At 47.0% G+C, this 23,532-nt stretch overlaps 11 protein-coding genes across 11 annotated transcripts; 8 read left to right on the plus strand and 3 right to left on the minus strand.

Moving 5' to 3' along the window:
• Nucleotides 1-45: 45 nt before the first annotated feature.
• Nucleotides 46-1,674, plus strand: F9C07_9692 (putative MFS sugar transporter Stl1; the record flags this gene model as incomplete). Its single annotated transcript, XM_041285134.1, has 1 exon — nucleotides 46-1,674. One exon carries the CDS (start codon nucleotides 46-48, stop codon nucleotides 1,672-1,674), a length of 1,629 nt encoding a protein of 542 aa, XP_041142136.1.
• Nucleotides 1,675-1,829: 155 nt separating this feature from the next.
• On the minus strand, nucleotides 1,830-2,281 carry F9C07_9693 (uncharacterized protein; the record flags this gene model as incomplete). Its single annotated transcript, XM_071511930.1, has 2 exons — nucleotides 1,830-1,983; nucleotides 2,259-2,281. The coding sequence occupies 2 exons, from the start codon at nucleotides 2,279-2,281 to the stop codon at nucleotides 1,830-1,832; spliced, it is 177 nt and encodes a 58-aa protein (XP_071363545.1).
• A 710-nt stretch (nucleotides 2,282-2,991) lies between these two features.
• On the plus strand, nucleotides 2,992-4,280 carry F9C07_2251804 (uncharacterized protein; the record flags this gene model as incomplete). The annotated part of the gene is made up of 2 exons (XM_041285135.2): nucleotides 2,992-3,489; nucleotides 3,538-4,280. 2 exons carry the CDS (start codon nucleotides 2,992-2,994, stop codon nucleotides 4,030-4,032), a joined length of 993 nt encoding a protein of 330 aa, XP_041142137.2. The 3' UTR covers nucleotides 4,033-4,280.
• Nucleotides 4,281-4,967: 687 nt separating this feature from the next.
• Nucleotides 4,968-5,852, minus strand: F9C07_2055550 (uncharacterized protein; the record flags this gene model as incomplete). The annotated part of the gene is made up of 4 exons (XM_071508581.1): nucleotides 4,968-5,166; nucleotides 5,235-5,382; nucleotides 5,435-5,728; nucleotides 5,792-5,852. 4 exons carry the CDS (start codon nucleotides 5,850-5,852, stop codon nucleotides 4,968-4,970), a joined length of 702 nt encoding a protein of 233 aa, XP_071363546.1.
• Nucleotides 5,853-6,660: 808 nt separating this feature from the next.
• F9C07_2225091 (Acetamidase) lies at nucleotides 6,661-8,602 on the plus strand (the record flags this gene model as incomplete). Its single annotated transcript, XM_041290545.1, has 7 exons — nucleotides 6,661-6,927; nucleotides 6,979-7,119; nucleotides 7,172-7,442; nucleotides 7,495-7,644; nucleotides 7,693-7,850; nucleotides 7,904-8,053; nucleotides 8,102-8,602. The coding sequence occupies 7 exons, from the start codon at nucleotides 6,661-6,663 to the stop codon at nucleotides 8,600-8,602; spliced, it is 1,638 nt and encodes a 545-aa protein (XP_041142139.1).
• Nucleotides 8,603-8,762: 160 nt separating this feature from the next.
• F9C07_1183185 (uncharacterized protein) lies at nucleotides 8,763-9,422 on the plus strand. Its single transcript, XM_071507705.1, has 2 exons — nucleotides 8,763-8,841; nucleotides 8,906-9,422. The coding sequence occupies exon 2, from the start codon at nucleotides 8,986-8,988 to the stop codon at nucleotides 9,283-9,285; it is 300 nt and encodes a 99-aa protein (XP_071363547.1). The 5' UTR covers nucleotides 8,763-8,841; nucleotides 8,906-8,985; the 3' UTR covers nucleotides 9,286-9,422.
• A 137-nt stretch (nucleotides 9,423-9,559) lies between these two features.
• On the plus strand, nucleotides 9,560-10,639 carry F9C07_2054345 (uncharacterized protein; the record flags this gene model as incomplete). Its single annotated transcript, XM_041285136.2, has 1 exon — nucleotides 9,560-10,639. One exon carries the CDS (start codon nucleotides 9,560-9,562, stop codon nucleotides 10,637-10,639), a length of 1,080 nt encoding a protein of 359 aa, XP_041142140.2.
• An 882-nt stretch (nucleotides 10,640-11,521) lies between these two features.
• Nucleotides 11,522-12,487, plus strand: F9C07_9698 (putative threonine dehydratase; the record flags this gene model as incomplete). The annotated part of the gene is made up of 1 exon (XM_041285140.1): nucleotides 11,522-12,487. One exon carries the CDS (start codon nucleotides 11,522-11,524, stop codon nucleotides 12,485-12,487), a length of 966 nt encoding a protein of 321 aa, XP_041142141.1.
• A 173-nt stretch (nucleotides 12,488-12,660) lies between these two features.
• F9C07_9699 (putative endoglucanase-1 precursor) lies at nucleotides 12,661-13,636 on the minus strand (the record flags this gene model as incomplete). The annotated part of the gene is made up of 4 exons (XM_041290552.1): nucleotides 12,661-12,727; nucleotides 12,781-13,111; nucleotides 13,169-13,293; nucleotides 13,356-13,636. The coding sequence occupies 4 exons, from the start codon at nucleotides 13,634-13,636 to the stop codon at nucleotides 12,661-12,663; spliced, it is 804 nt and encodes a 267-aa protein (XP_041142142.1).
• A 1,509-nt stretch (nucleotides 13,637-15,145) lies between these two features.
• Nucleotides 15,146-18,401, plus strand: F9C07_1183159 (uncharacterized protein). Its single transcript, XM_041290546.2, has 5 exons — nucleotides 15,146-15,589; nucleotides 15,650-16,071; nucleotides 16,134-16,229; nucleotides 16,287-16,959; nucleotides 17,015-18,401. The coding sequence occupies exons 1-5, from the start codon at nucleotides 15,406-15,408 to the stop codon at nucleotides 17,626-17,628; spliced, it is 1,989 nt and encodes a 662-aa protein (XP_041142143.1). The 5' UTR covers nucleotides 15,146-15,405; the 3' UTR covers nucleotides 17,629-18,401.
• A 52-nt stretch (nucleotides 18,402-18,453) lies between these two features.
• F9C07_1183524 (mannosyltransferase putative-domain-containing protein) lies at nucleotides 18,454-20,511 on the plus strand. The gene has a single exon (XM_041285137.2). The coding sequence runs from the start codon at nucleotides 18,682-18,684 to the stop codon at nucleotides 20,194-20,196; it is 1,515 nt and encodes a 504-aa protein (XP_041142144.1). The 5' UTR covers nucleotides 18,454-18,681; the 3' UTR covers nucleotides 20,197-20,511.
• The last annotated feature ends 3,021 nt before the right edge of the window (nucleotides 20,512-23,532 follow it).

Consider the following 23,532-nt stretch of genomic DNA (forward strand, 5'->3'; position numbering starts at 1 on the left):
TCTCCACAACGACCTGACGGCTCTTACTTTGTTCCCACCGTCAACATGTGGACGACCACTAGCGGCCTGAGTGGTCGGTCGCTCCGATTGAGCATCACCTTTGCCGCTGTCGTGGGTTTCTCGCTTTTTGGCTACAACCAGGGCATGATGGCTGGCCTCCTCAACGGCGACGAGTTCGTGGACTCTTTTCCAATCCTCAAAATGCCTGACAATCCGACTGCGGGCGAAAAGCACTACATCGACGTCATCCGTGGTGCTGTCACATCCTGTTACGAGCTTGGCTGTTTCTTCGGCGCGTTATTCTCCATGTTCTTGGGCGACAAACTCGGCCGTACTCGCCTGATCTTTATGGGTGCCAGTATCCTGATCATTGGGGCCTTGTTGACAACGGTCTGCTTCACTGGTCATTGGGAAGTTGGTCAGTTTGTCATCGGCCGTGTTGTATCGGGTATTGGAAATGGTATGAACACCGCTACAATCCCAGTTTGGCAATCAGAGTGCTCCGGCGCTCACAATCGTGGTTTTCTGGTGTGCTTTGAGGGCGCCATGATCGCTGGTGGTACTTTCATTGCCTACTGGGTGGTCTTCGGTATGTCGCACGCCGCCGATTCTGTCCAATGGCGATTCCCGGTGGCGCTGCAGATCTTTTTCGCGTTGGTTGTGGCTGCTGGTGCCATGATGCTCCCGGATTCTCCGTCTTGGTTTGTCATGAGAGGGCTCGACAAGGAGGCCTGTGAAGTTCTTGGCAAGCTGAAGGGTACCTCTCCTGATTCTGATCAAGTCCTTCATGACTTCAACTTCTTAAAACAAGACATGGAATCCTCAAAGAACACACAGTCAAACTGGAAGACGGTTTTCACATTTGGCAAAACCCAGGAATTCCAGCGCCTTCTCATTGGCTGTTCCGGTCAGTTTTTCCAGCAGTTTACTGGCTGTAACGCTGCAATCTACTACTCAACATTACTTTTCCAAGAGAACCTAGGTATGGAGAAATACCTATCTCTAATTATGGGAGGTGTATTCGCGACTGTTTACGTTTTGGCAACTATCCCGTCATTTTTTATGATTGAAAAAGTCGGCCGTCGTAACCTCTATCTGGTGGGTTTCCTAGGCCAAGGGCTGAGCTTTGTTATCACATTTGCTTGCTTGATTAAGGAAACTGAGGAGAACTCGAAGGGTGCTGCTGTTGGTATCTTTTTGTTCATTACCTTCTTTGCATTTACTCTGTTGCCACTGCCCTGGATCTACCCCCCTGAGATCAACCCACTTCGGACACGTACTGTCGGCGCGTCGGCATCGACCTGTACTAATTGGATCTGCAACTTTGCCGTGGTTATGTTCACACCCCTTTTCGCTGGTCAGAGCCCATGGGGTGTGTATCTCTTCTTCGCGCTCTTCAACTTCCTCGGTCTGATCTTCGGCTTCTTCTTCTATGTTGAAACAGCCGGCCGTGAGCTTGAAGAGGTCGACATCATCTACGCCAAAGCCCATGTCGAAGGGAAGATGGCATGGAGGGTCGCCAACACCATGCCCAAGCTCAGCTTCGAAGAAATCACCCAGCAGTCTCGCGAGCTGGGCCTGGACACCAACGACCATGGCGTGCACGAGAAGACTGAGCTTGGCCTCAGCAGTGACAGTGGCCAGGAGACTGAAGAGGTCCACGAGAAGCATTAAACGCTCTTTGAGTGGACGTGCTGTAGCTGTGGTTGAAAGTGGTGATGACATATGAGAGTGGTTGTTTTCTGATTTTTTTTTATATCCCTTTTATTTTCTATACCCTACTCTCGGCATCTGTGCACTTTGTTATGCCCGTTTTTAATACTCCTGTCTCAGATTCCATGTACAGTATACCCTGCCTCTTGTACATGGACAATTTGGGCATCGAACAGGACTGTCGGGTTATATCCGTTGGCTTTAGAATTTCCCTTGGGGCAGTTGTATAGGTAATCCTGGTATATATGGTGATAGCAATATCCGGACACCCTGTATATAATAAATGAATAAGGCCCCAAACCATTCTGTTTCATAACTTGAACTCGTCAGGAACCTGATCCAAAGTAACTACTAAACTTTCCAACGACCAAGGTAATTAATATAAGATAAAGAAGAAAATAAGAGGAAGAAGATGACGCAGAAAAAAATATTAAAAAAAAAACATTCCTACGTTTCCGACAGGCCATTTAAGCCTTTTTATGACATGCGACAATTCCAATAGATGTTTTCTCCAGCCTGTAAGGAAGACAGGTCAATTAACATACACTCTCACAGTCACCCTCTCCATGATGGAGTTGGCGCTTTCACATCTCTAAATTAAGATAATAAAGCTTGATGTGGATGTAGAAATGGCGTAGTTAGATCTGTTGTTCGGAGGTCAGTTGACCGTTCGTTAGGTAAATACTGTTGGCATCAATTTGCTACAATGATGAAGTCGGCCTGTTATGGGGGCAGCTCAGAAAACTGGGAATGACTGTCCCTGAAAATTATAGAGCTTGATCAAGATTAGGTACTAAATTGTATACCAGGTTTTCAGCTATCCTGCAACAATTGATTAACGGAAGGAAGCTGACCTTATAAGCGCTGCTTGTAGCGAACGTTAAACACGCAGTTGTAACCTGCTTTTTGTTGCCATGATGATATCACCACAGCTACTTTGGCCCGCTAGCTGCTGAGAAAGAAATTATTAGACGTTGTACTGCTTGGCCATGGCTTTGAGAGAAATCAAGGTTCGTGTGGGAATAGGCCGAGCAACTACGGGTCGAAATCGTCGCAACAGGAATTGGCCTGTTGAACATGCGCCCCCAATGCCACTTGGCACATATAACTGCAATAGGTCTATACCTTCCAGGATAATGCTCATGCATAGTGCACTAAGATCCCTACTTGATATTTATTATGTATCACCTTGTGTAATTCATCCGTGTTGACTTGACTGTGTTCTTGAGTAATCCGCACTACCTACGACCAACTATTTGATACCTAACATCACACAAGATGCCAAGTAGCACTGCCCAACCCTCAGGAGTCCTACTGATGGGAAGTATCCCCTTCACTACCACCGAAGAGGTCTTAAGCAAAGTGTGTTCAGCCTTACCCGGACGCCTGCGATCCATCCCAGACGGCGAAACCAATGTACGGAATAACTACATCGGCTGGCAGCTGGACTGTTTCCCGAAGGAAACTAGAAACTCCATATTAGGTGTTGCCACCGCTGAGGTACCACCTGATCATCGTGGCACTTTCAGCCTAGAGTCAGTCAAACCAACGCAATTTGATGCAGCCGCCCTAGAGTCCTACAAGACATTTATAAAGCTGCGTGACAAAGGCGCCATTCCTCAGGGCGTGCGGTTCCAAGTCTCACTTCCCTCCCCCTTGAACTCGATCAAGGCACATGTGAAAGCCGATTTTCAACCTCAGCTAGAGCCCCTCTACGAACACCGCATTCTTGAATCCTTGGCTACCATTATTGAAGGAATTCCCGCTGAGGACCTCGCAATTCAATGAGACATCTGCTTCGAAATATTTGTACTGGAACATGAGCGGGGACGTCTACCAGATGCGCTTTTTAAGGCCCACTTTGCCCCCGTGCTAGAGGGAATTGTGACTCGTATGCAGGGTCTCTGCAAGGGTGTCCCCTCGGGAATCCCACTCGGGTTGCATCTTTGTTACGGGGATTATCGTCATAAACATTTCGTTGACCCGCAAGACTTGTCACTGGTGGTGCAGTTGGTGAATCATATTACCAAGGCTTTGGATCGGCCTATTAGTTGGATTCACATGCCTGTCCCAAAAGACAGGGATGATTCCGCTTACTTCGAGGCACTGAGCCAACTGGACGTTGGAGGTGATGTAGAGCTTTATCTTGGGCTGGTGCATGCGAATGATACTGAGGGGACAAGGCGGAGAATTCGGACTGCTCAGTCTGTTGTGCGGAGGTTTGGTGTGACTACAGAGTGCGGGATGGGACGCACTCCGACGGATGAGCTCAATAGTATCCTGCAGATATCGAGGGATTTGACGAGCCTTGTTGTATAGGATTTGATAAGTGGATAGACGATATTCTGCATAAGAATACCCGAGTCCTAATTTGTCAAGGTGATGGAAGCGTGACATGGTCAAGAAGAGACGATGTTCAATGACTTGATGCACAGTTTCCATGTCCTGCGGTTTCTGCCTGACTCGAACCAATGATAATATTCTGCTTCTGCTGCACCCTGTACCAAGCGGGGTTCTCGTGCCTTTTTCTCCGGTCCTCTTTCATTTTAGGTGGTGGGAATTGTAGTAGATACTACTCCATCTCCCGGTATAGCTCCACGAATTGCTGTCGGTGTGCTCTAAACTACTCCTTATCATTTTCCTCTGCTTCCTCCATCTTTTGTTTTGCTCGTATCAGGTTTTTGGCACCTCGATGCTCCGAATCGGGCGACACGATCGGCGTCGAATTTCGCGTCGTTGCGCTTCGTCCAGGATTAAAGTAAAAGTTTCATCGCTCATGGGCGAATGTCCGTCCAATCTTAATCAAATGGCTTCCATTAGTAACATTGTTCTCCCTGGTCTCATATCTATATTTTATTTATTAGTTCGGATGTATATTGTGTTTGTGTATTCACTAGCAAGTATAGAAACAGTTTCTTGAATCCCTCTTGACAGTGAGACAGAGTTTTCTCCCTTCGGGCGTACTTACTACGCCAAGACGGGCTGCTATACCAGGATGGGACTTATTTACCTGTCTATATCGGGACGTTATCTGACCTCCTTTTTTTTGATGGTCGGTTACTGTAGACGCCGTTGTTGTTGTGGTTATTGGTATATCATGAATTTTGCCTTAGGCATCAGTGCCAAAATTGGCCTGTGTCATCACATGACTCTCAACCTCCAATGTTATGCATTGCTTAGTCATATTCGTGTATAACTAGCTAACACTGAATAGTCTCACTAGAACAACTTCAGATTATATCTACAATAGATCTTCAACAATTCAGTATTCCTGCATTGGAGAGGCGTTGTGCGATATAAACGCCCTCATCTCGTGTTAACCCCGGGGCAACGGGGAATACGGTAGATGGGGCCCATTCTGGGTTTAGGGAATCTATATCAAACGAAACGTGCAACGGTGTCTCATCGCCGACGTATTCCAGGGCTGAGTCCATGACCTTCTGAATACCGTGTCTGGTGGGTTTGTTAGTGGTCGACGACAAGAAGTGATGAAAGGGCGATGATAAGACAGTGAGACTTACTCTCTAACATCATCAGTATAAAACGCCTCAACACCATGTCTCGCAATGATGTCTTTCTCGGGGTCGCCAACGTCCCGAAGGCCAATATATACGAACTTTTGTAGGTTGATGAGATTTCTTTCCTTAATCCAATCAAACATACCTTTCTCTGTATCCGACAAGACCACAGAAAAAAGCAACGGCCATTCCATGAATCCTACCACTAGAACTCGTCTCCAGTATGTCGATATCAGCGTGCGCATCGATCCACACCTCGCCAATTTCGCGACAGGAATGTCTTTCGCGCATGGCTTTAGCAACGCCTGAGACAGTACTGATCCCAAATAAATGATCGCCACCTAATATAAGAACAAACTTCCCTTCCCGCTCCTGGTTGTATACGAGCTCGTAGATTCGTTTGGTAGCCTTGTTCACAGTGTGGGGCTTCTTCATCCCCTCGAAATCATCATCGAGGATATGATCAGGCCGCGGGAAAGGCTCAGTGTGCTCGCTCGCTAAAGGTGATATCGATGTTTAGCTTTTCCTGTATCTCTTCGAAGATGCCGAAACCTATTAACGCGCCCGGACCTCCCTGGGGCGCCATTCCTGGGCCAGACCATCGTTAGAGACGGCGGACATAACAGCAAGTAGGAATACATACCGCACCACAAGATACCTTGGCTGCCACCACAGCTGGGTGAGGGCAAGCCAGAAACCTTGGCAACCGAGTCTGTTGAATCATGTGGCGTCCGTGTACCGAAGAATTTAAGAGAAGCCTCTCCGGGTTGCAAACTTGAATATCTACAAAGAATGAAAAATAAAAGCTTAAATGAGTGTCTGATAAGATCAGAACCCAAGCGCAAGAAAAAGGCGAAATATGTATTTTCATCGCCGACCTATTGGTGTATCACTACTCATCATCATGGATATTGGCTACACTCAACTTTAACGGTAGGGCTCGCCCCACTTGCAGGCCCCCTAGTTTGAGCTTCTATCAAAGTTAAGTATATGCGACCTGCGCCCTATTGTCACGGATGTTGCAAAAATGCCGACTTCCGTGAACGGATCTTGCAGGTTGGTCCAATCCAGTCTGTTAGAATTGCTGGACCAGCCCCGAAAAGCACTCCAAGGCTTTGGTGAATTTATAATGGTAAAGCAATGGTTATCTCATGTGGGTCCAGACAACTCCCAGAACCACATGGCCAAGATAAACACGAGATAACCGGTTTTATCGCCCAATTAAAAGCTAATAAGCCTCACTTATGCTTCCATTTCTCCTTGCGCGGTCCGTATGGCCGCGATGTAAAGTTGAGGTTGCGGGGTAACCCCAAATTTGAGACTTGGAGATTGGAGATATAAAGTAACGTACTCCATGGTCAATGTTCTGTGGAAACACCAGGGTGATTGCTCTACCATCGTCTACAGCTGTATTTATCACTTTGTCACTATGCCATCTGCCAGCTGGGAAGATCTCGCTGCCGACAAGAGGGCACGTTTGGAGAAGTCCATCCCCGACGAATGGAAATTCAAGTCAGTCCCAATAGAAGGCTCGGTCATCGATCTACCTGAGAAGTCTGGGATTCTGTCGCCTTCTGAAATAAAGATTACAAACTCGTCTGCCACAGAACTTGTCGCTCAATTAGCCAATGGCACGTTGAAGTCCGTGGATGTGACACTCGCATTCTGTAAAAGAGCTGCACTGGCTCATCAACTTGTGGGTATAACCTTCGCCTCGATCGGAGATACATGAAACTAATGAGAATAGGTTAATTGCGCACATGACTTCTTCCCAGAGCTAGCACTAGCCCAGGCCAGGGAACTTGATCGGTATTTCGAGACGCACAAGAAACCCGTGGGACCATTGCATGGATTACCGATTTCTTTGAAAGACCAATTACGAGTCAAGGTAAGACGAGCTTCCTACACTACTGTGTGCATCTCTTCTAACATAGAACTAGGGAACTGAAACATGCATGGCCTATATCTCTTGGCTGGGTAAGCGCGACACCAGCGATTCGATATTGACTGCCCTCTTGAGAAAAGCGGGCGCAGTATTCCTTGTTAAGACGAGTGTACCACAAACATTGATGGTATGTGAGACCGTCAATAATATTATCGGTCGGACATCGAACCCAAGGAATCTCAACCTGTCCTGCGGTGGTAGTTCGGGAGGCGAAGGTGCCATGATTGCAATGCGTGGAGGCGCCATCGGTATAGGAACTGATATCGGTAGGTATCCATACTTGGTTCATCAGTTATTCTGGCGACTAATGATATCCAGGTGGATCTATTCGTGTCCCAGCCGCATTCAACTCCTTGTATGGGATTCGTCCAAGTCACGGTCGTCTGCCTTACGGTGGTATGACGAACAGCATGGAAGGTCAGGAAACGATACACAGCGTCGTTGGACCAATTGCGCATTCTGCTCAAGGTAGGGATCTGGGATATTTCTTCGCGTCGAGATACTGATGCTTTCTAGATGTCAGACTCTTCCTTCAGTCTGTCCTTAAGGAGGAACCCTGGAAGTATGATTCGAAAGTCATACCGCTTCCTTGGAGGGAGGCCGAGGAGAACGCCGCCCAAGCAAAAATTGCTGAGAAGAGTCTAAATTTCGCATTTTACGATTTTGATGGCGTTGTAAGTATTAGTCGCTCCTCCTCCTTCGCAATCATGCCTGACAGTTGGATAAGGTACGTCCTCACCCTCCGATTACTCGTGGCGTTGAGATCGTCCGGTCTACGCTCGAGAAGGACGGACATACCGTGGCACCCTGGACACCCTACAAGCATGCATTTGCCGTAGATTTAGCCAACAAAATCTACGCTGCAGATGGAAGCACGGTAAGTAGCCCCCCTAAGAAAATTAGTATACGTACTAACATAATGTAGGATGTTTACAAGCACATCAACGCCTCAGGAGAACCCGCTATTCCGAACATCAAGGACCTCATGAATCCCAACCTACCCAAGGCAGATTTGAATGAGGTATGGGACGCGCAGCTGCAAAAATGGCGTTATCAGTGTGAATACCTTGACAAGTGGCGCGAATGGGAGGAACGGACGGGCAAGGAGCTTGACGCTATCATCGCCCCGGTGGCGGCGACAGCTGCAGTCCGCCACAACCAATTCCGGTACTATGGGTATGCTACTGTCTTTAACGTGTTAGATTACACCAGTGTTGTTGTCCCGGTTACCTATGCAGACAAGGCGGTGGATCACAGATTGGCGGATTATCAGCCGGTTAGTGATATGGATAAGGCGGTTTATGCGGAGTATGATCCCGAGGTTTATCATGGCGCACCCGTTGCCGTGCAGATTATCGGCAGACGTCTTAGTGAGGAGCGGACCCTGGCTATTGCGGAGTATGTTGGGAAGTTGTTAGGTCACTAGCTTTCAAGCTCAGTTTTAGCCACTACTTGAAGCGTCTTTGTCGAGTGAGACTACTGTAATTAGCATACCATTTACGAGGCCACGCCGAGTATTTCGCCATTCAAAGCAGCTTATACGTACCTATTGGTTGTTCTGATATATGTGGTAGCCGGAGAAGCTCCACTCCTCGTATTCCGAAGATACCCAAAAATCCTTTACAATCTGTCTAATGCCTTGCTGAATGGCGCCACATCCACAAGGTCGGTGTCATCTTTCGAACCGTAATGTTTCTACCAAGGATGTACTAATGACACTCCTTGACAGCTTAGACCTACTACGCACGCCTCGTTATTTGTGTCAGAGACAAATAAGCACTATCTAGAAATCACTATATCTTCACGTGCATGACGAATATGATCGGAGCCATGAACGCCCTTAGTGTACTACTTAGTGGGGTTGCGGCCCGTAGTGCGGACGGACGGAACTTCGCACACCATCCACTGCTGTTCCTTTGCTCCTACTTTTCTTCAAAACTGACCTCCGGTCTAGCCTTCGTCGATTTTTGTCGGCCGGCGATTATTAGGCGAAAGTTGCCAGGTTATACTCGGTTACTCAATTATATGTGGGGTACTCATCCTATCATGTATGATGAACCACGGCGACCATTTTCGAGCTCAGGTTTTCCTAGCATAGATGATAGCTGACCTTCACCTTTGAACTTCACATTCTAACCACACGGTACATACTTTCATAGACTGGAGAAGGACCGCAACGAATGAGGGTTCCAGCCAGCATGTGACAGGCGACATGTGACATAACTCCGCAATATCCGCACCCCGCGGAGCTTAGCTCCGGCCCCGCCCGTTGGCCAAGTCAAGCTACTTGAATCGCATCCAAAGGGTCCTGAAGATCCTCCTCTAAACACTCTATATAATCCAACATCACCCCCCCGGCCCCTCTCAAGATATCCTAGTAAATATGTCAAAAGCCCTACGCCTCGCCATGAGTTTATCACGTTCATATCCATGGGTAGCCAAGCCCTTCATTGTCAGCGCGCCCATGCGCGTGATGTCAGGTCCCGCCCTTGCGGTGGCCGTATCGCGCGCCGGTGGTCTGGGCTTTCTCGGACCAGCCGTTAAAACACAAGATATGCTCGTCGATCTGGAGAAGGTGTCAACATTAGTCGAGGAGGCCCGTAAATCCTCGTCCGCTTTCTCATCTACCACCAATGTGCTTCCCGTTGGCGTCGGGTTCCAGCTCTGGAGCGATGACCTCGCCACTGCTGTTTCTGGTATCCAGAAATTCAAACCATGCGCTGCGTGGCTCTTCGCCCCGAAGGGCGGTCAAGAAGATTACGACCACTGGTCGCGCAGCATCCGCGATGCCTCATCACAGACCCAGATCTGGATCCAGATCGGTACGCTAGCAGAAGCAAAGGGACTCTTGAAGGGATCCGAGCGACCCGACGTAATTGTTGTCCAGGGCTCAGAAGCTGGCGGTCATGGTCGACACAAGGATGGACTCGGACTAATTACGCTCCTCCCGGAAGTCGTCGACGCGTTAGCTGGTAGTCAGATCCCGATCTTTGCGGCTGGAGGTATTGCCGACGGACGAGGCGCTGCAGCGGCACTTTGTCTCGGTGCTGATGGTGTTGTCATGGGAACGCGGTTTTTAGCCTCTGAGGAGGCGCGTATTAGTCGTGGGTATCAGGGTGAAATTGTCCGAGCTACGGATGGTGCGGCTTCTACGACGCGGACGTTACTTTACAATCATCTTCGGGGTACGATGGGTTGGCCGGAGCCGTATATGCCGCGTACTATCATCAACAAGAGTTTCATTGAGCACCAGGCTGGCCGGTCGTTTGATGAGCTCAAGGTGGAGCATGATCAAGCTTTGAAGGCTGGCGATTCTGGTTGGGGTCCGGAGGGAAGACTGGCTACCTACGCGGGTGCGTCTATTGGATTGATCCATAATGTCAAGGATGCTGCGACTATTGTGCATGATGTACGGGAGCAGGTACTCGAGCGACTGGGCCCTGAAGGACGATCTAAGATTTAGATCGAGTCTGGTGTAGGTTACGGTTGTACTGTTTAAAAATCTTCATTTAGAAATAATGACTTATTGATGACGACCGGTCATGGATAATATCAAATGTAGCTTAAGATATTATTCAACGAAGATTTCCCTTCTTACTTCTACCTGTGTATTACCAAACGCTCTCCATTGGTGTGTTGGAAAAGGAGTAGCAAATATGACGTCATGTCGTGTCTAAGAATTGGCCTGACACTATACAGGATACCCTGGCTATCTTCTAATCTCAATATCAAAGGCTGTTTGATATAAATGTCAAACCAGATTTAGCTCTCCATACGTTTACGCCAGTTAATAGGTAGTCCTTAATTAAGTGGGCATAAGAGTACTGAGAATATTTATAAATTTAGTATTTATATTAGTGCTGTACTATCACTCCTCTTACCTGTAGCAAGGACCGAGCATACTTACCTTGACTGATACCAACTCATGCTCATGTTAAGGAAAACATTTATCGCTTCCAAGATAACATTTAACTCTCATAGCATCATAGAAATCTGTCTATAAAGAGGCTTACAACTGTCGGACTTCCCTTCTCTTTAGGTATGTGCTTGTAGAGAGTTACATTTGACATTAGGGCAGTGAATTATTTGGTGAAGATCTTGGCGTCCATAAATGCTGCTATTAAATCGGCCCTTTCTCGGGTAATCTAAGCCGCTTCAGGTAATACAAGCGTCTGATCCAATCATAACCTCCAATTTAGTGGGACTTCATGGCGATGAGGGGATCTTGACTAATTCGCCAGAAACGCAGATTAAAGAGGACAACACACCCCAAGATTGCATTCTTAACCATCACAGCCTTTCACCATCCGCTACCTACCAAACATTCTCCAATAAGAATAAGAAAATGCAGAACTCAGTCTACGAAACTGCAGCAAGCGCAGTGCAGGCACGGAATCGCATCCGCAGCCACATCTACCAAACGACCCTCATTCCATCCAGAGTGCAAGGAAAATCCAACAACGCAAGGGTGCTATTCAAAGCAGAAAACTTCCAATTAACGGGATCTTTCAAGATCCGAGGTGCAATGTCCAAGATGTCCGGTCAACCTGCCAACGGACGATTAATAACCGCCTCATCGGGCAATCATGGAATAGGCGCCGCATGTGCCGCGCAGGCACTCTCTAAAGATCTCACTGTTGTCCTCCCGGACTCGGTGGTACCTGCGAAATTGGAGAAAATCAAGTCCTATGGGGTGAATGTTATTCTGCATGGAGCTGAGACGGGCCTTGCTGAACAATATGCTCAGCGGCTAGCTGCTTCGCAATCGTATACTTATATTTCGCCATACAATGATCCTGATATTGTCGCCGGGCAGGGGACTATTGGTTTAGAAATTCTGGAGCAGTGTGAAGAGGTGGATAATATCTTCGTCGCCATGGGTGGTGGTGGATTGATTAGCGGTATCGGGGCGGTGGCGAAGGCGTTCAGTCCCCGGACGAAGGTCTATGGTGTTTCTGCGATTAACTCGAAAGCTCTTGCCGAGTCCATGGCTGCTGGCCATGTAGTTGAAACGGAACATCGAGATACCCTAGCTGATGCCGTTGCTGGCGGTATTGATACGGATACAATCACTCTCCCGTTGGCTATGTCTGTGGTAGATCACGTCGTTGAATGTGACGAGGACGAGATCAAAGCGGCCATGAAGACTATGGCCTTCGATGAAAATATGAATGTCGAAGGCTCTGCCGCTCTTGCTTTGGCTGGTTTCAGTAAAGTTGCAGGACAGCTCGCCAACCAAACTAGCGTCATTGTCTTGTGCGGTGCGAACTTTGACCAAAATGTCTTTAGGAATGTCGTTTTAGACATTTAATACAATTATAGCTTGAATTATGTTACAAGTACCAAAGTCATAGACTATATCCAAAGGTTTATCTACCACAACGCCACTTTTACCAGGTTATGTACTCGAATATCCCATCCAATTTCAAAATACCAAGACCATCTCCAATGCCCTTACATTGATACGAGTTACATATTGATATTCTATGCAAGATTGATCTGCAATCCGAGGGTAGCGTTCATGACAGAGTTGCCATAGAAGAACTCGGTTCTGTACAAACTGTTAGAGGTCTTTGAGCTAAAATGGGAGAGAAAGCAACATACCCAGCATTACCAACGTTCACATAAGTCGACTCAGTGAAGCGTCCCAGCTTAGACAAAGCAAGAAGCCAATCCTTCAAATCACCGGTGAAGCTTCCCTCAAATTGTGTCTCGGGCATCAGAGTGCTGACGGTGATTCCAGTATCCTCATTGACGTCTTCATACAGCTTCCATGAGGTGCCAAAGAGATCGTCAATAGTGGCAACAGCGCCATTGGTCCAGCCGATAGGAAGCTGTCCACCCTCGTACTGCAGCCAGAGCATCAACTCCCGGGAGGAAGAAGAGGTGGAATCGCCCTTGACATCGTTGGTCATGAAATCGAAGCAGACATTTCCTGTTGTAAGACCCATGAGCTATATACCGCAAAAGCCTCGGTAGGATAGGACTATACCCTTGTAAGCAGTTGTGTTGGTACGAGTCCAGCTGTAAGTACTGGGAATCGAATCGATAGCGGACAACTTTGTTTCGAGATTCTGAGTGAGACCCACGAAAGAGTAGCCTTTTGGCACATTGTTCCTGTGAATCCATGTTAATTCCATCCTCTAAGTTACACTAAAAATACCAAGTAACACTCTTACGTGCTCTCCACATATTCAATGTCTGTCACACTGCTCCATATAACCTCCTTTGTTCCGCTGTTGGATGTGGTCACCTGGTCGTAATTGGTGCATTGTGTGCCAACAATCTGGTTCGCATTGTAGAGCATGTTGTAGACGATCCATGGTGTGTCCTGCAGAATAACGTAGTCGTAGTCCCCACAGTGCTCGCTCGCCGCCTGGGCCCGAGAGGAGAGAGCAGGAAGGGCAAGGGCAGATGCCGAAAAGGAGAGGGCCGCCAGGGCACGGGAGAGGTGAACCATGTTGATGAAAAAGAATGTATAAGTGAGAAAAGCAACACGGCTAAATCCTAAACGAGAAAAGAACGAGTGCGTTTTAACGGAACAAGACTTGAGATGAGTAGACGGTTTAGATATATACGGCAAAGAATATGCTCCTTAAGACTTAACCACGATTGTATACTTGAAACCGCCTGAAACAGAGAGTGGGCCTCACCATAATTCATGGCTAATTTTCGGAAATGACCTCGAGAGACCAAACTAAAGCTTAAACTACATATGTTAGAAGAGTCGATCTAACCGGTTCTGATTAATGGATCGACTCAACCCCAACCAGGATAATTTATGGTTGACGGGGTACATACTACATGGTATATCTCGCGTTGATGTTCGGCGGCAATAGGGAGTCAGCTGATGATGAAAGTCTCAGCCCGGAGATTAAGATTGAATGCCAAGCACTGGGTAATATCCGACCAATCCCGGCAAAGCTCTGGAATTTTACCAGAACAATCCGAACTATGGTGAGGGTATCCCAAGGGTACCAACTATAGCACAGATAAATGCACTCAGATAGTCCTCAAACTGGTGTATAGTCGAGTGTTGCCGAAGGCTATGAATTAGGGAACCACTGGCATTAAGACAAGAAGCCGATCTTCTCGTACCATGTTGGTAGAAAGTACTCTTATACTAGAGTGTACATATTATATATATTTTGGATCGTTAGATCAGTGCACACTCGTATAAACCTTGCTACCAACAGAAAATTATTGAGCTTCATACAAGACAGCCATCGTTATGTTGTTGTCTAAATATTCACATTCCAATAATACCAAGTCTCATATTTGACTCTGTAGCCTATGCTGTATTATAGAAAGCCGGGTGTTGGACCGAAATGACGCTGGATTAGGAAAGTGGATACCTCAGACAGCGAGGAGATCATGCTTATCCCGGGCGCGTACACATAAGAAGACTTGCTTAATTCTTGTATGTAAGCATAATGAACTCAATATGTTTTATATACCAAACCAAACCTCTGGGCTCTATAACCTCCAGTAGGTCTGTTGGCCTTATAGACATTCCCCACATAATTTTCTAATTTGTGGTAGGGCCTTACACGTGACCGTTCGAAAACCGTATTATCGGGAAAGTGCGCCACATCACGTGAGAAATCTGCTCTGCAGAGTCGGCGACTTCTCTTTTTCTGGCATTTGTAGGCCCCACCTTTCTGCAGCCCAAAGCCAATTATGGACCAGAGATTAGGGCAGATCAACATTTATCAGGATGTTAAGCGCCGTGGTCAGCATTCCGATAATCTGATCAGCTCGAGCGTCCAGTGGGTAAGCGCTGCCAAGCAGACAAAAGTTTTTGAGGTCGGACTCTCGATGCAACGGTGATAGCGGCTAGTCACCTCTGTCATGGCCAGGAAAAATATGGAGATGCTGATAGGTAGCCGCTCTGTAGCGGTTTTCAACATCCAGAGGAATATGCTCATACCTTGGTCATGCCAATGGATCTTTGTCATGCAAGCCAATTATAGCTTCTGACAACTAAAGAGGCAAAGGATCAGCAATTAGCCCCCAGCACAAGCGTTTCAGCACACTCCACCATGTCAGTTTGCCGCCCAGAAAGATGCAGCGGTGACAGGTCGATCGCCTAAACTGTCAGATACCCTGGCGGCTAAATCTTAACATCATGCTTGTAAAAGGGGTGAGGAATCCTCATAAGTCTGTAGCGTTTGAATAAAAAGCTTAGGAAACGCGAAATCCTCAAGAACCTGATTTCTTTTACGGGGTATGTGGTTTCGTTACAAAGCTGCCAATGCAGCGAATGGAGTTCCTCTGGGTAAATACCCGTCTCAGTCGGAGGCGCCGATCGTAGTACACGACTTAGATGATTCCACGCAGAAACAGGACCATATCTGTCAATGGGGTATTGGGTGGAAAACCACGCTCATCCTCTGTGGCAGTTTTTCCTTAGGTACGGACATATTCAGCCCATGCAGTTGAATTGATAGAAGATACTAACACTTACCCGTAGCCCTCGCACTAGCTATCACTCATACAGTAGTTTTCCACTATCTCGACGGAAAGCTTGAAAATGATCCAAACATCCCATCACAAAGCCAGGTCACGGCCGCCTCAACTATTGTGGCCAACATAATCAGCTTCTGTATTCGGATTTGCCTAGCAGCGGCGTTTACACAGTATTTCTGGCATCTTGTTCGAGTCTCTCCCATGCGGCTTGAAACCTTGGAGTTTCTCTATACTATGAGAGGAAGCCCAACGTCGTTCTTCTCCTTGACTGTACTTCAAAAGGGATGGTTATTAGCTATTATTACAATGGTCCTCTGGGCTGTTCCAATCGTGATGAGTTTCCCCTCAAGTTCAATGACAGTCAGGAGTACGACGAGGACGCATGAGGTATTCCAGACTCAAATGCCTGGTATGAATCTCTCAGAGGTCAGTACCCTAAACCCATATTGTGAACCGCTCATTTAATCGTGAATCTGTACTCAACGTAGACTTGGGGAGGTAACACGACAATCATGAAGGACAAGGAATTAGTCTTGCTCGCTTCGAATAATTGGCGAGAGGAGAATGATACTGACTACGTTGAGGTAGAGCCCTCCTCTTATCGAATAACTGGGACGAGAATGTTACTGACTACGTCTCAGGTACTCCGTGCTGAACAGGTGACCCTTGCGGGTATGGGGCTGCAGATCAAACCTGTTATCTACCAGCTGGCTACACAAACTATCGTAAACGGCGAACCACGGGCAATGAGCTCGCCCTGCGGAATGAATTGCTCCTATGAGTTTTCTTTCGATGGGCCATACCTAAGCTGCAACAATACTGATGTTGAGAAGGTTAGTCCGCCGTTCAACAGGAGTATTGCCTGGTTCTCTGCGCTAGAAAGCAACTGGACCGTGAGACCGTATGCGAACCCAAAGCTTAACCCCCTTCTGAAAAATTTTCAAATGAAGAATGCAGAGGTATATAATTGGGTTCGGAATGATTCCGCAGACACCGTTCAATTTGAATACGTGTCACATATACTGACATGTAGTCCTCGTCGGGCCAAATACCATGTCGTTCAGAGATTCCACAACGGCGAGCAGTCCTCAACTGTCACCATAGGAGACGTGCATGACTTAGTGTCAATGGATGAGAAATTCTATTTTTCCAAAAATAATATGACACAAGCTGTTGTCGACACAATCCGTGATCGAAATATTATGACACTAATTATGGCAATGACCAAAGGCATATCTGGAGATGTATGGGCAATGGTATATGGTGTGAACTCACTCGAACCAATCTCACAGGAGGCAGTATTTTCAACGCAATGTAAGTGCTAATATTGCCAAGATTGTATTTGCCCGTTCACTAACTGAACAAACAGTAATGAAAGACAATGTTCTCGTCCAATCTACCCGTCTATTTAACGGGTTCAGCGATTCATGGGCGGGAACTCTCACCACATGGTACAAGTTATTCACTGTGAACGAGGAAATCCTTAACTCATTGCTGGCGAACGTCACCCTCAGCGCAATCAACCATTTCCAGCTCTGGCCAACTTCAGTAAATGTGACTCGACAGGATCTACAGACACAATATGTGTGGTCTCGGCCGCTGAACCTTCTTTTGCCATATTTCCTCTCCCTAGGTGTTACTCTGCCACTGGCAGTTTTGGGCTACTGGTCACTACATAAGAATGGTGTTCCAGCCACAGATAATGGGTTCCTACAAGTCGCAATGACGACACGGGGAAACTACAAACTCGATCAGCTAGCGAGAGGAGGTTGCTTGGGAGGAAATCATAACGAGTCCGCTGAACTCAAAAACCTCGAGGTTCAGTTTGGAGAGCTGGTTCAGCCAGATAGGCCCAGGTTGGACATGGGGCCAAACGACCTCGGATCCCCCATAGCGGATGTGAGATTGGCTGGATTTGCACCTAAAGATGAAGTTGCGCCTCTCCTAGTGGGAAAACGATATGGAAAGCTGCGTGAAGTATAAGAATCACCAAAACGCCCTTAATTTGTATATAAACTCTGTATATATAAGGCAGAATTTGGAAATAGATATACCTGTAAAAATGGTTTTCCCCAGCTATATATCTTAAGTGAGAGAACGTGAGAAGGTCACGCGATCTCCGGAATGCGTTGCTTACTATATCAGGTGATGGATGCCTCCGTCGCAGCCCTAGCCATCTTGGCATACCGGTATGGTTTCCGATCAGATCCACCGTCCAGCTTCAGGAAAATCCTCATCAGCATGAAAAGCTGGCTGAAGGAAGTTGCATAGCTACAAATAAGTAATTAGTAATCAGCTGACCTAAAATAAGAACTGCATGTTTCTGGCCCCCATCTCCCAGAAGTTCGAGGCGCAGCAGCAGTATGTCTTATTATCCACAATTATCTAATGATTGACAATGTAATTAGTAACCTGATCCATACGCCGAATCAGGAATGGCGGAATGGCCTAAATGGATTAAACTCCCGATGGTAGAATTTGCACCCGTATCCCGAAAAGCTTGGATACGTGAAGACGACGGACTGCGTTATAAAAGGGCCACAGTAAACTGAAGGCACAACAAGTGGAACAGCGATACTGAAATAGATAGGGCCGAGTTCCTATCATTAATAATGTTGATATATTGTGGTACCGTACAAATATAATGTGTAGGCCAGGATCGTCATCCTTCAAGAACGGTGGATTCTGGTTGCCACTACTAGGAGCTAATGACCGCTACTCACAGCCTGCGCCAATCACATAGGGCTGGAATCCACTAGCGAGATGGTAAAATTGCGTACAATCAGTCTTGTTATCAGCCTCCGGCTTGCGTAGTCTTGGTTAATCCGGGAGCCTACCCCCTGACCATTACCGCAATCGTTCAGTTAAGGCATGTTACTTTTTATCAAGCTAAAATGGTCGCATTTTCGTTGCTCGCTAGAACACGCTGACGGAAGGCTTTCTACGTAAATTCGTGTATCCTTATATCTCACTGTCAAAATTTTCACCCGACAGTTTTTGATTTACGTGGACCCGACACGCCGGCTCTCGCGGACCATGATCTCTCTTCTGGCCCCGCGAGGCCTTCGACCAGCCTGGATTGGCATCACTGCGGTTGCTGCAGCTGCAGTGCTCACGTTATTCTTTTTATACTCCCCGCGACTGCAGGCTACTACCTCGAGAGTAGTTGTGCCTGAGCCTGTAAATCATATCGTGACTGACCCAACCTATGTTGCCGATAATACTACCAACATAGATGTTAGCCCCGTCATTACTGACGCCACTTTGATTGAGCACATTGCGCAATACTTTATTGACTATCCAATCCACCCACCGTATAAAGAGCGCTTCGGCGAATTAGGACAGCGAAGTCGAGTCTTGCGCGACTGGATAACACTGGCTGACCGATCCGCAGACCCAACGAGCAAGAACTTGGTATTGAACGCTACAGAGAGAGTGGCCGTCTCTTTATACCCGTTTCTCAAAAGTCCTAAGGGGCAAAATGCTGCCCATAAACCCGTAGCGGATCTCCGGGCGTCTTTTGAGCCAGGCTCAGCTGGTGTGGTCATCCCAACCAGCAATCATACTCTCCGCTTCGCTGCCCACCTCGTTGGTACTTTGCGCTCGGTTCTAAACACGACGCTACCCATTCAAATCGTCTATGCGGGCGATGAGGATCTTAGCCCGGATGATAGGGCCCGTTTATCGAGCACCGTGGAATCAGGCCCTGCCCTTGAGTTTCTCGACATCCTCACCATTTTCGATGACTCAACACTCCATCTGCAGACGGGTGGTTGGGCCGTTAAGGCCTTTGCAGCCTTGGGTTCACGTTTCGAACGTATTATCCTAGTCGACGCCGACGCTGTATTCTTCCAACCTCCGGAAGTCTTGCTTGAGCATGAAGCATTTGTTCGAAGTGGGGCTTTATTATTCCATGACCGACTGCTCTGGAAAGATGTGTTTCCAGAGCGCAACGAGTGGTATAGGAGTCAAATTCGACAGCCAAGTGCTGCGTTGAACAAGTCACTCGTCTGGACCGAGAATTATGCCGAAGAAGGTGACTCAGGTCTAGTCGTCCTTGACAAGAGCAGAACGGACATCCTCGTCGCACTGTTCCACATATGCTGGCAGAACTCGTATGATGTGCGCGAAGAGGTTACGTATAAGATGACATATGGGGACAAGGAGACGTGGTGGCTTGGTCTGGAGCTCACAGGTGCTTCCTATGAGTTCTCAGCCCACTACGGTGGTATTGTTGGCTGGGAACAAGTGGATAGTAGGGGCAGGCACAAGGTGTGCAGTTTCGTCATCGCTCATGTTGATGCAAAGGATAGACTCCTGTGGTATAATGGGAGTATGCTGAAGAACAAAGGAAAGAGCAGCATGACGAACGAGTATGAAGTTCATACAAACTGGATGATTGACGCCGAATGGGAAAAGGGTGCTCGCAAGGAGGATATGAGCTGTATGAAGGGAGGTGAAGCGAGGAATTTGACTCAGTATGAGTTCGACATCATGGAACGATCGATCAAGCTGGCTAAAAACCTCGATGCAATGATGTATTCCGTGTGAAAAGAAACCGTAAACACATGAGTCTTATATACCTCGACCATACCTCAGCCCGCTTCGAATCACGGACAGATATCCGAGTCAAGAACATATGCCAGGCTTCCAGAACATCCGACCAGAATTTGCTTGGATATCAGTCGGGCGAGACATCTACAACGCAAACAACCCTTTGTCAATCCAGTCTTTAACGGACAATGGTGACTCCAGTTTCATCAACAAAATCAAGTCCCTTCTGGGGTCGCTCATATATTAATCTAACCAATGGTGTTTATCAGATCAATCCTCGCTCAAGTGCATCTTATTGCTTTGAACATGTACGCATACCTGTTATATAAAAATCACCCGCACAGCTCACAAAGCCAAAAAAATTTAGACAGTTAAGATACATTACTGTGACAAGCCTTGACCCTCCATGTTCCCTTTTCTACCCGTATAAACATCGAGATATTCATACGTTTCAACAATGCACTGTCTAGTTCCTCCGATTTTCGAGGTCATGTTGCTACGGACACTTTCGTCAACTCTACTCTCCGGAACAGGAAAGGAAGGACAATACGAATACTGATGCAAATCCAGCTCAACAAGTCTTCGATCGATAGCGTCTCCGGACACAAGACTAACTATTTCCGGTGCGTTTGCACGGAATTTGGGTAGGAATAGAAATCGTGCCGCCCAACACCGGTACCAGGCTAAACAAGCATAGCTTATGTGGGGGACGAATATCATAAGAGTTTGAAATCAACTTACAGCGGAAAATAACAGTATGATTGAGCCCAAGAAGCTAATGACGTATTCGGCATGTCGACTGATAGACAGCTACAAACAGTGACTTATGGATGTTGTAACCCAGAGCGACAGGAATGAGCACCTGTAATCCTTTCACTTTTGCCTCCAATACACAGAGAAACACCTTTTGCGGTGACACGGACTGTAATATCCGAGAGTTTGAGAAGACCTATCAGGTTTGAGCAAACGCGACTGGAAAGTCTTCGTAAGCGCCCATGGCTTAACTTGACTTCTATTGGTTCTTTCGGCTTTTGCGTTATTATGCCAAGAATTAGCTACCAGCATCATAGAACGCCGAGAGAACAAAGAAAGGACCCATCGTGAGTCTCCAAGCGGACCCGGTCCCAAGCTCTCGGTCCTCCGTCGAGGCCGTCCTCCTGGAACTCTAAACTGGGCGGCTATAGAAAGGTTAATTTCGATACATTTTGGAATCGTACGGGGGTACCACGTGGTCCAATCCTAGATTGGTTCTATGAAGGTGCTCGGCCGTTGAAACCCGCTATGACCCCTGCTGGCAAGTAAACTCCTGATAGGCCTGTGCGCTAGGTTTCTATGCGGCTCTCAGCCGTGGAAACGTATCAACAAGATCCTAACCCTCCACTAGTGAGCATTTTTCCTAGATGGATAAAGTACAGGGCACGCTAGCTATGCCATAGACGATCCAGTCTGGCCATGACTAGCAAGCCTATAATCGATTATCTATTATGATTCAGAACATTATGTGAAACAGAACAAAGGTATTCCTGCTTACGGCGTCAAGCGAAAGAGACAAATAAATCAACAATAATGAAGATGCACGTCAGAATATAGATAGACCCGACGTCCGAATCTGTAGCTCCTATGAAATATCCATGACGACTCATTTATCTGTCCCTCATGGGTTTCCTCTTTTCTTCCTTCTTTCTTTTACTCATTACTGATTATGGAGGTTATATTCACCTGCTTAGCAACTTGCCCAAGTTGCCCTTCACCGAGGAAGTTGAGAATAGCATGATGATGTCAAAGCTCGGCTACGTGGCCACGATTCTACCAATGAACTCTGATTAGCAAGGGTTAGTGGAGGTAGTAATGGCACTAACCCATGCTAATGTAGGTGTGAAGTCTAAAAGGCAGCTAAAGAGGTCAAAACACACATCAAAACAAAAACATCGTTGGTTTGTTGTTGTCCTTCGAACCGCGACCTAATCCGTACGGTCAGACTTGGGGTAAGTTTTCGGTCCAGTAATCGAGTATACACGGAGCAATGAATGTCATAGGTTCTTAGCCTTGCTCTCTTAAATCCCTTCCACTCCACATGGATCCCACACCAAGCGTCCCACCTGGCTCTCTACATGCACCATTGTTATTGTTCGATCGTCGGCTGCTCACCGCTGCATTACGAGTCATGCGTAGAAAGGATTCAACTTGTAACTTTCAATACCGTATCGATTCCGGAGTTGCTAGAGCCAGATCAATTGTTGAGTTGTCAGTAAAGTCATAAATCAAAGCATGCTTAGACGTTCCATGTTGTCACCTAAAATCATATGAGTGATCGTAATAGAAACCGAAATTGTATGAAGTTCGGAAGCTATGTAGCCTAAGCTGTCATTAAAGTGGAAATAAAACTAGATGTATTTTCTTACACTAGATCAGGCTCAACATTAAAGTTTCGATGCCTCGTATCAGCGACAGAACCTGTGTGACCTGCCGATGCATACCACAATTTGACAATAAACATAGACAGTAATCAGGAACCATGACGTTGGCACATGCCAAGCGCACACGACGACTGTATGCATGTAACACGTCGGAAAGGGGTTGACCAATATGGCTCTGAGAAAGACGGAGAGTCTCTACATTATGAAACATAAAGGATGGAATGAACGACGCATTGAGTTGATGAATACTTACAGCGAGGTTATTTGAGCCACTAGCAGTCAAGCAGGCCTTCAAGCTGATCTGTTAATCCTGCACAAGCGTCTACTATCCATAGAGGAGGTCCCCCTACCATATCTTTATTTGTTGGCTGTGGGCTTTCGAAATAAGTTTGTGATAAGGATTTCGAAAGCAGTGTAGGTTCCTGTACCTCATTTCTTATTCTTCCCCCCGCTTTGTCAGGATATAAAAGAGGCAGCCTGCATCCGTATACAACACGTTCACACTTACCTTCGTATCAGCCCCTGACCCCGGCCTGCAACCCACTAAGCGCTATTCCATTCAAACCTCAGGCTATCGCTACTATGCAGCATATTCTGTTTATTCTGGTTGCGGCAGTTGGGGCAGCTATTGCTGCTCCAGCCTCTTTATCACACAGCTCCGAGGGGGTTGCTGCCGAAAATGTTGCATCTTTCGCGGATATGCTAAGGTAATAATGCTGGCAGATATCCATTACATATATTAATGTGACAACTGACTTGTAGCAGCGAACCTCCCCTTCCACAGTAAACAACATCTCGAAGACCAACCCACTTGTCTAGAAGCTCATGAGTTTGCTTCGTTCGAGGAAACTGGGGTTTGAGAAACGGGTATTTGCTGTTCCTACGTTAGTCGAGCCTACGTGAAAGGGTTTATCAC

This window comes from Aspergillus flavus, chromosome 2 (assembly GCF_009017415.1).
Source record: "Aspergillus flavus chromosome 2, complete sequence".
NCBI classification, from domain to species: Eukaryota; Fungi; Ascomycota; class Eurotiomycetes; order Eurotiales; family Aspergillaceae; genus Aspergillus; species Aspergillus flavus.

Bases quoted from the DNA above. Each gene is read 5' to 3' on its own strand.
- F9C07_1183524 (XM_041285137.2), top strand. From the start codon at position 18,682: ATGATCTCTCTTCTGGCCCCGCGAGGCCTTCGACCAGCCTGGATTGGC.
- F9C07_1183159 (XM_041290546.2), top strand. From the start codon at position 15,406: ATGTGGTTTCGTTACAAAGCTGCCAATGCAGCGAATGGAGTTCCTCTG. The intron at 15,590-15,649 runs GTACGGACATAT...ACTTACCCGTAG, and splicing joins CTGTGGCAGTTTTTCCTTAG to CCCTCGCACTAGCTATCACT. The intron at 16,072-16,133 runs GTCAGTACCCTA...TACTCAACGTAG, and splicing joins CTGGTATGAATCTCTCAGAG to ACTTGGGGAGGTAACACGAC.
- F9C07_1183185 (XM_071507705.1), top strand. From the start codon at position 8,986: ATGACGAATATGATCGGAGCCATGAACGCCCTTAGTGTACTACTTAGT.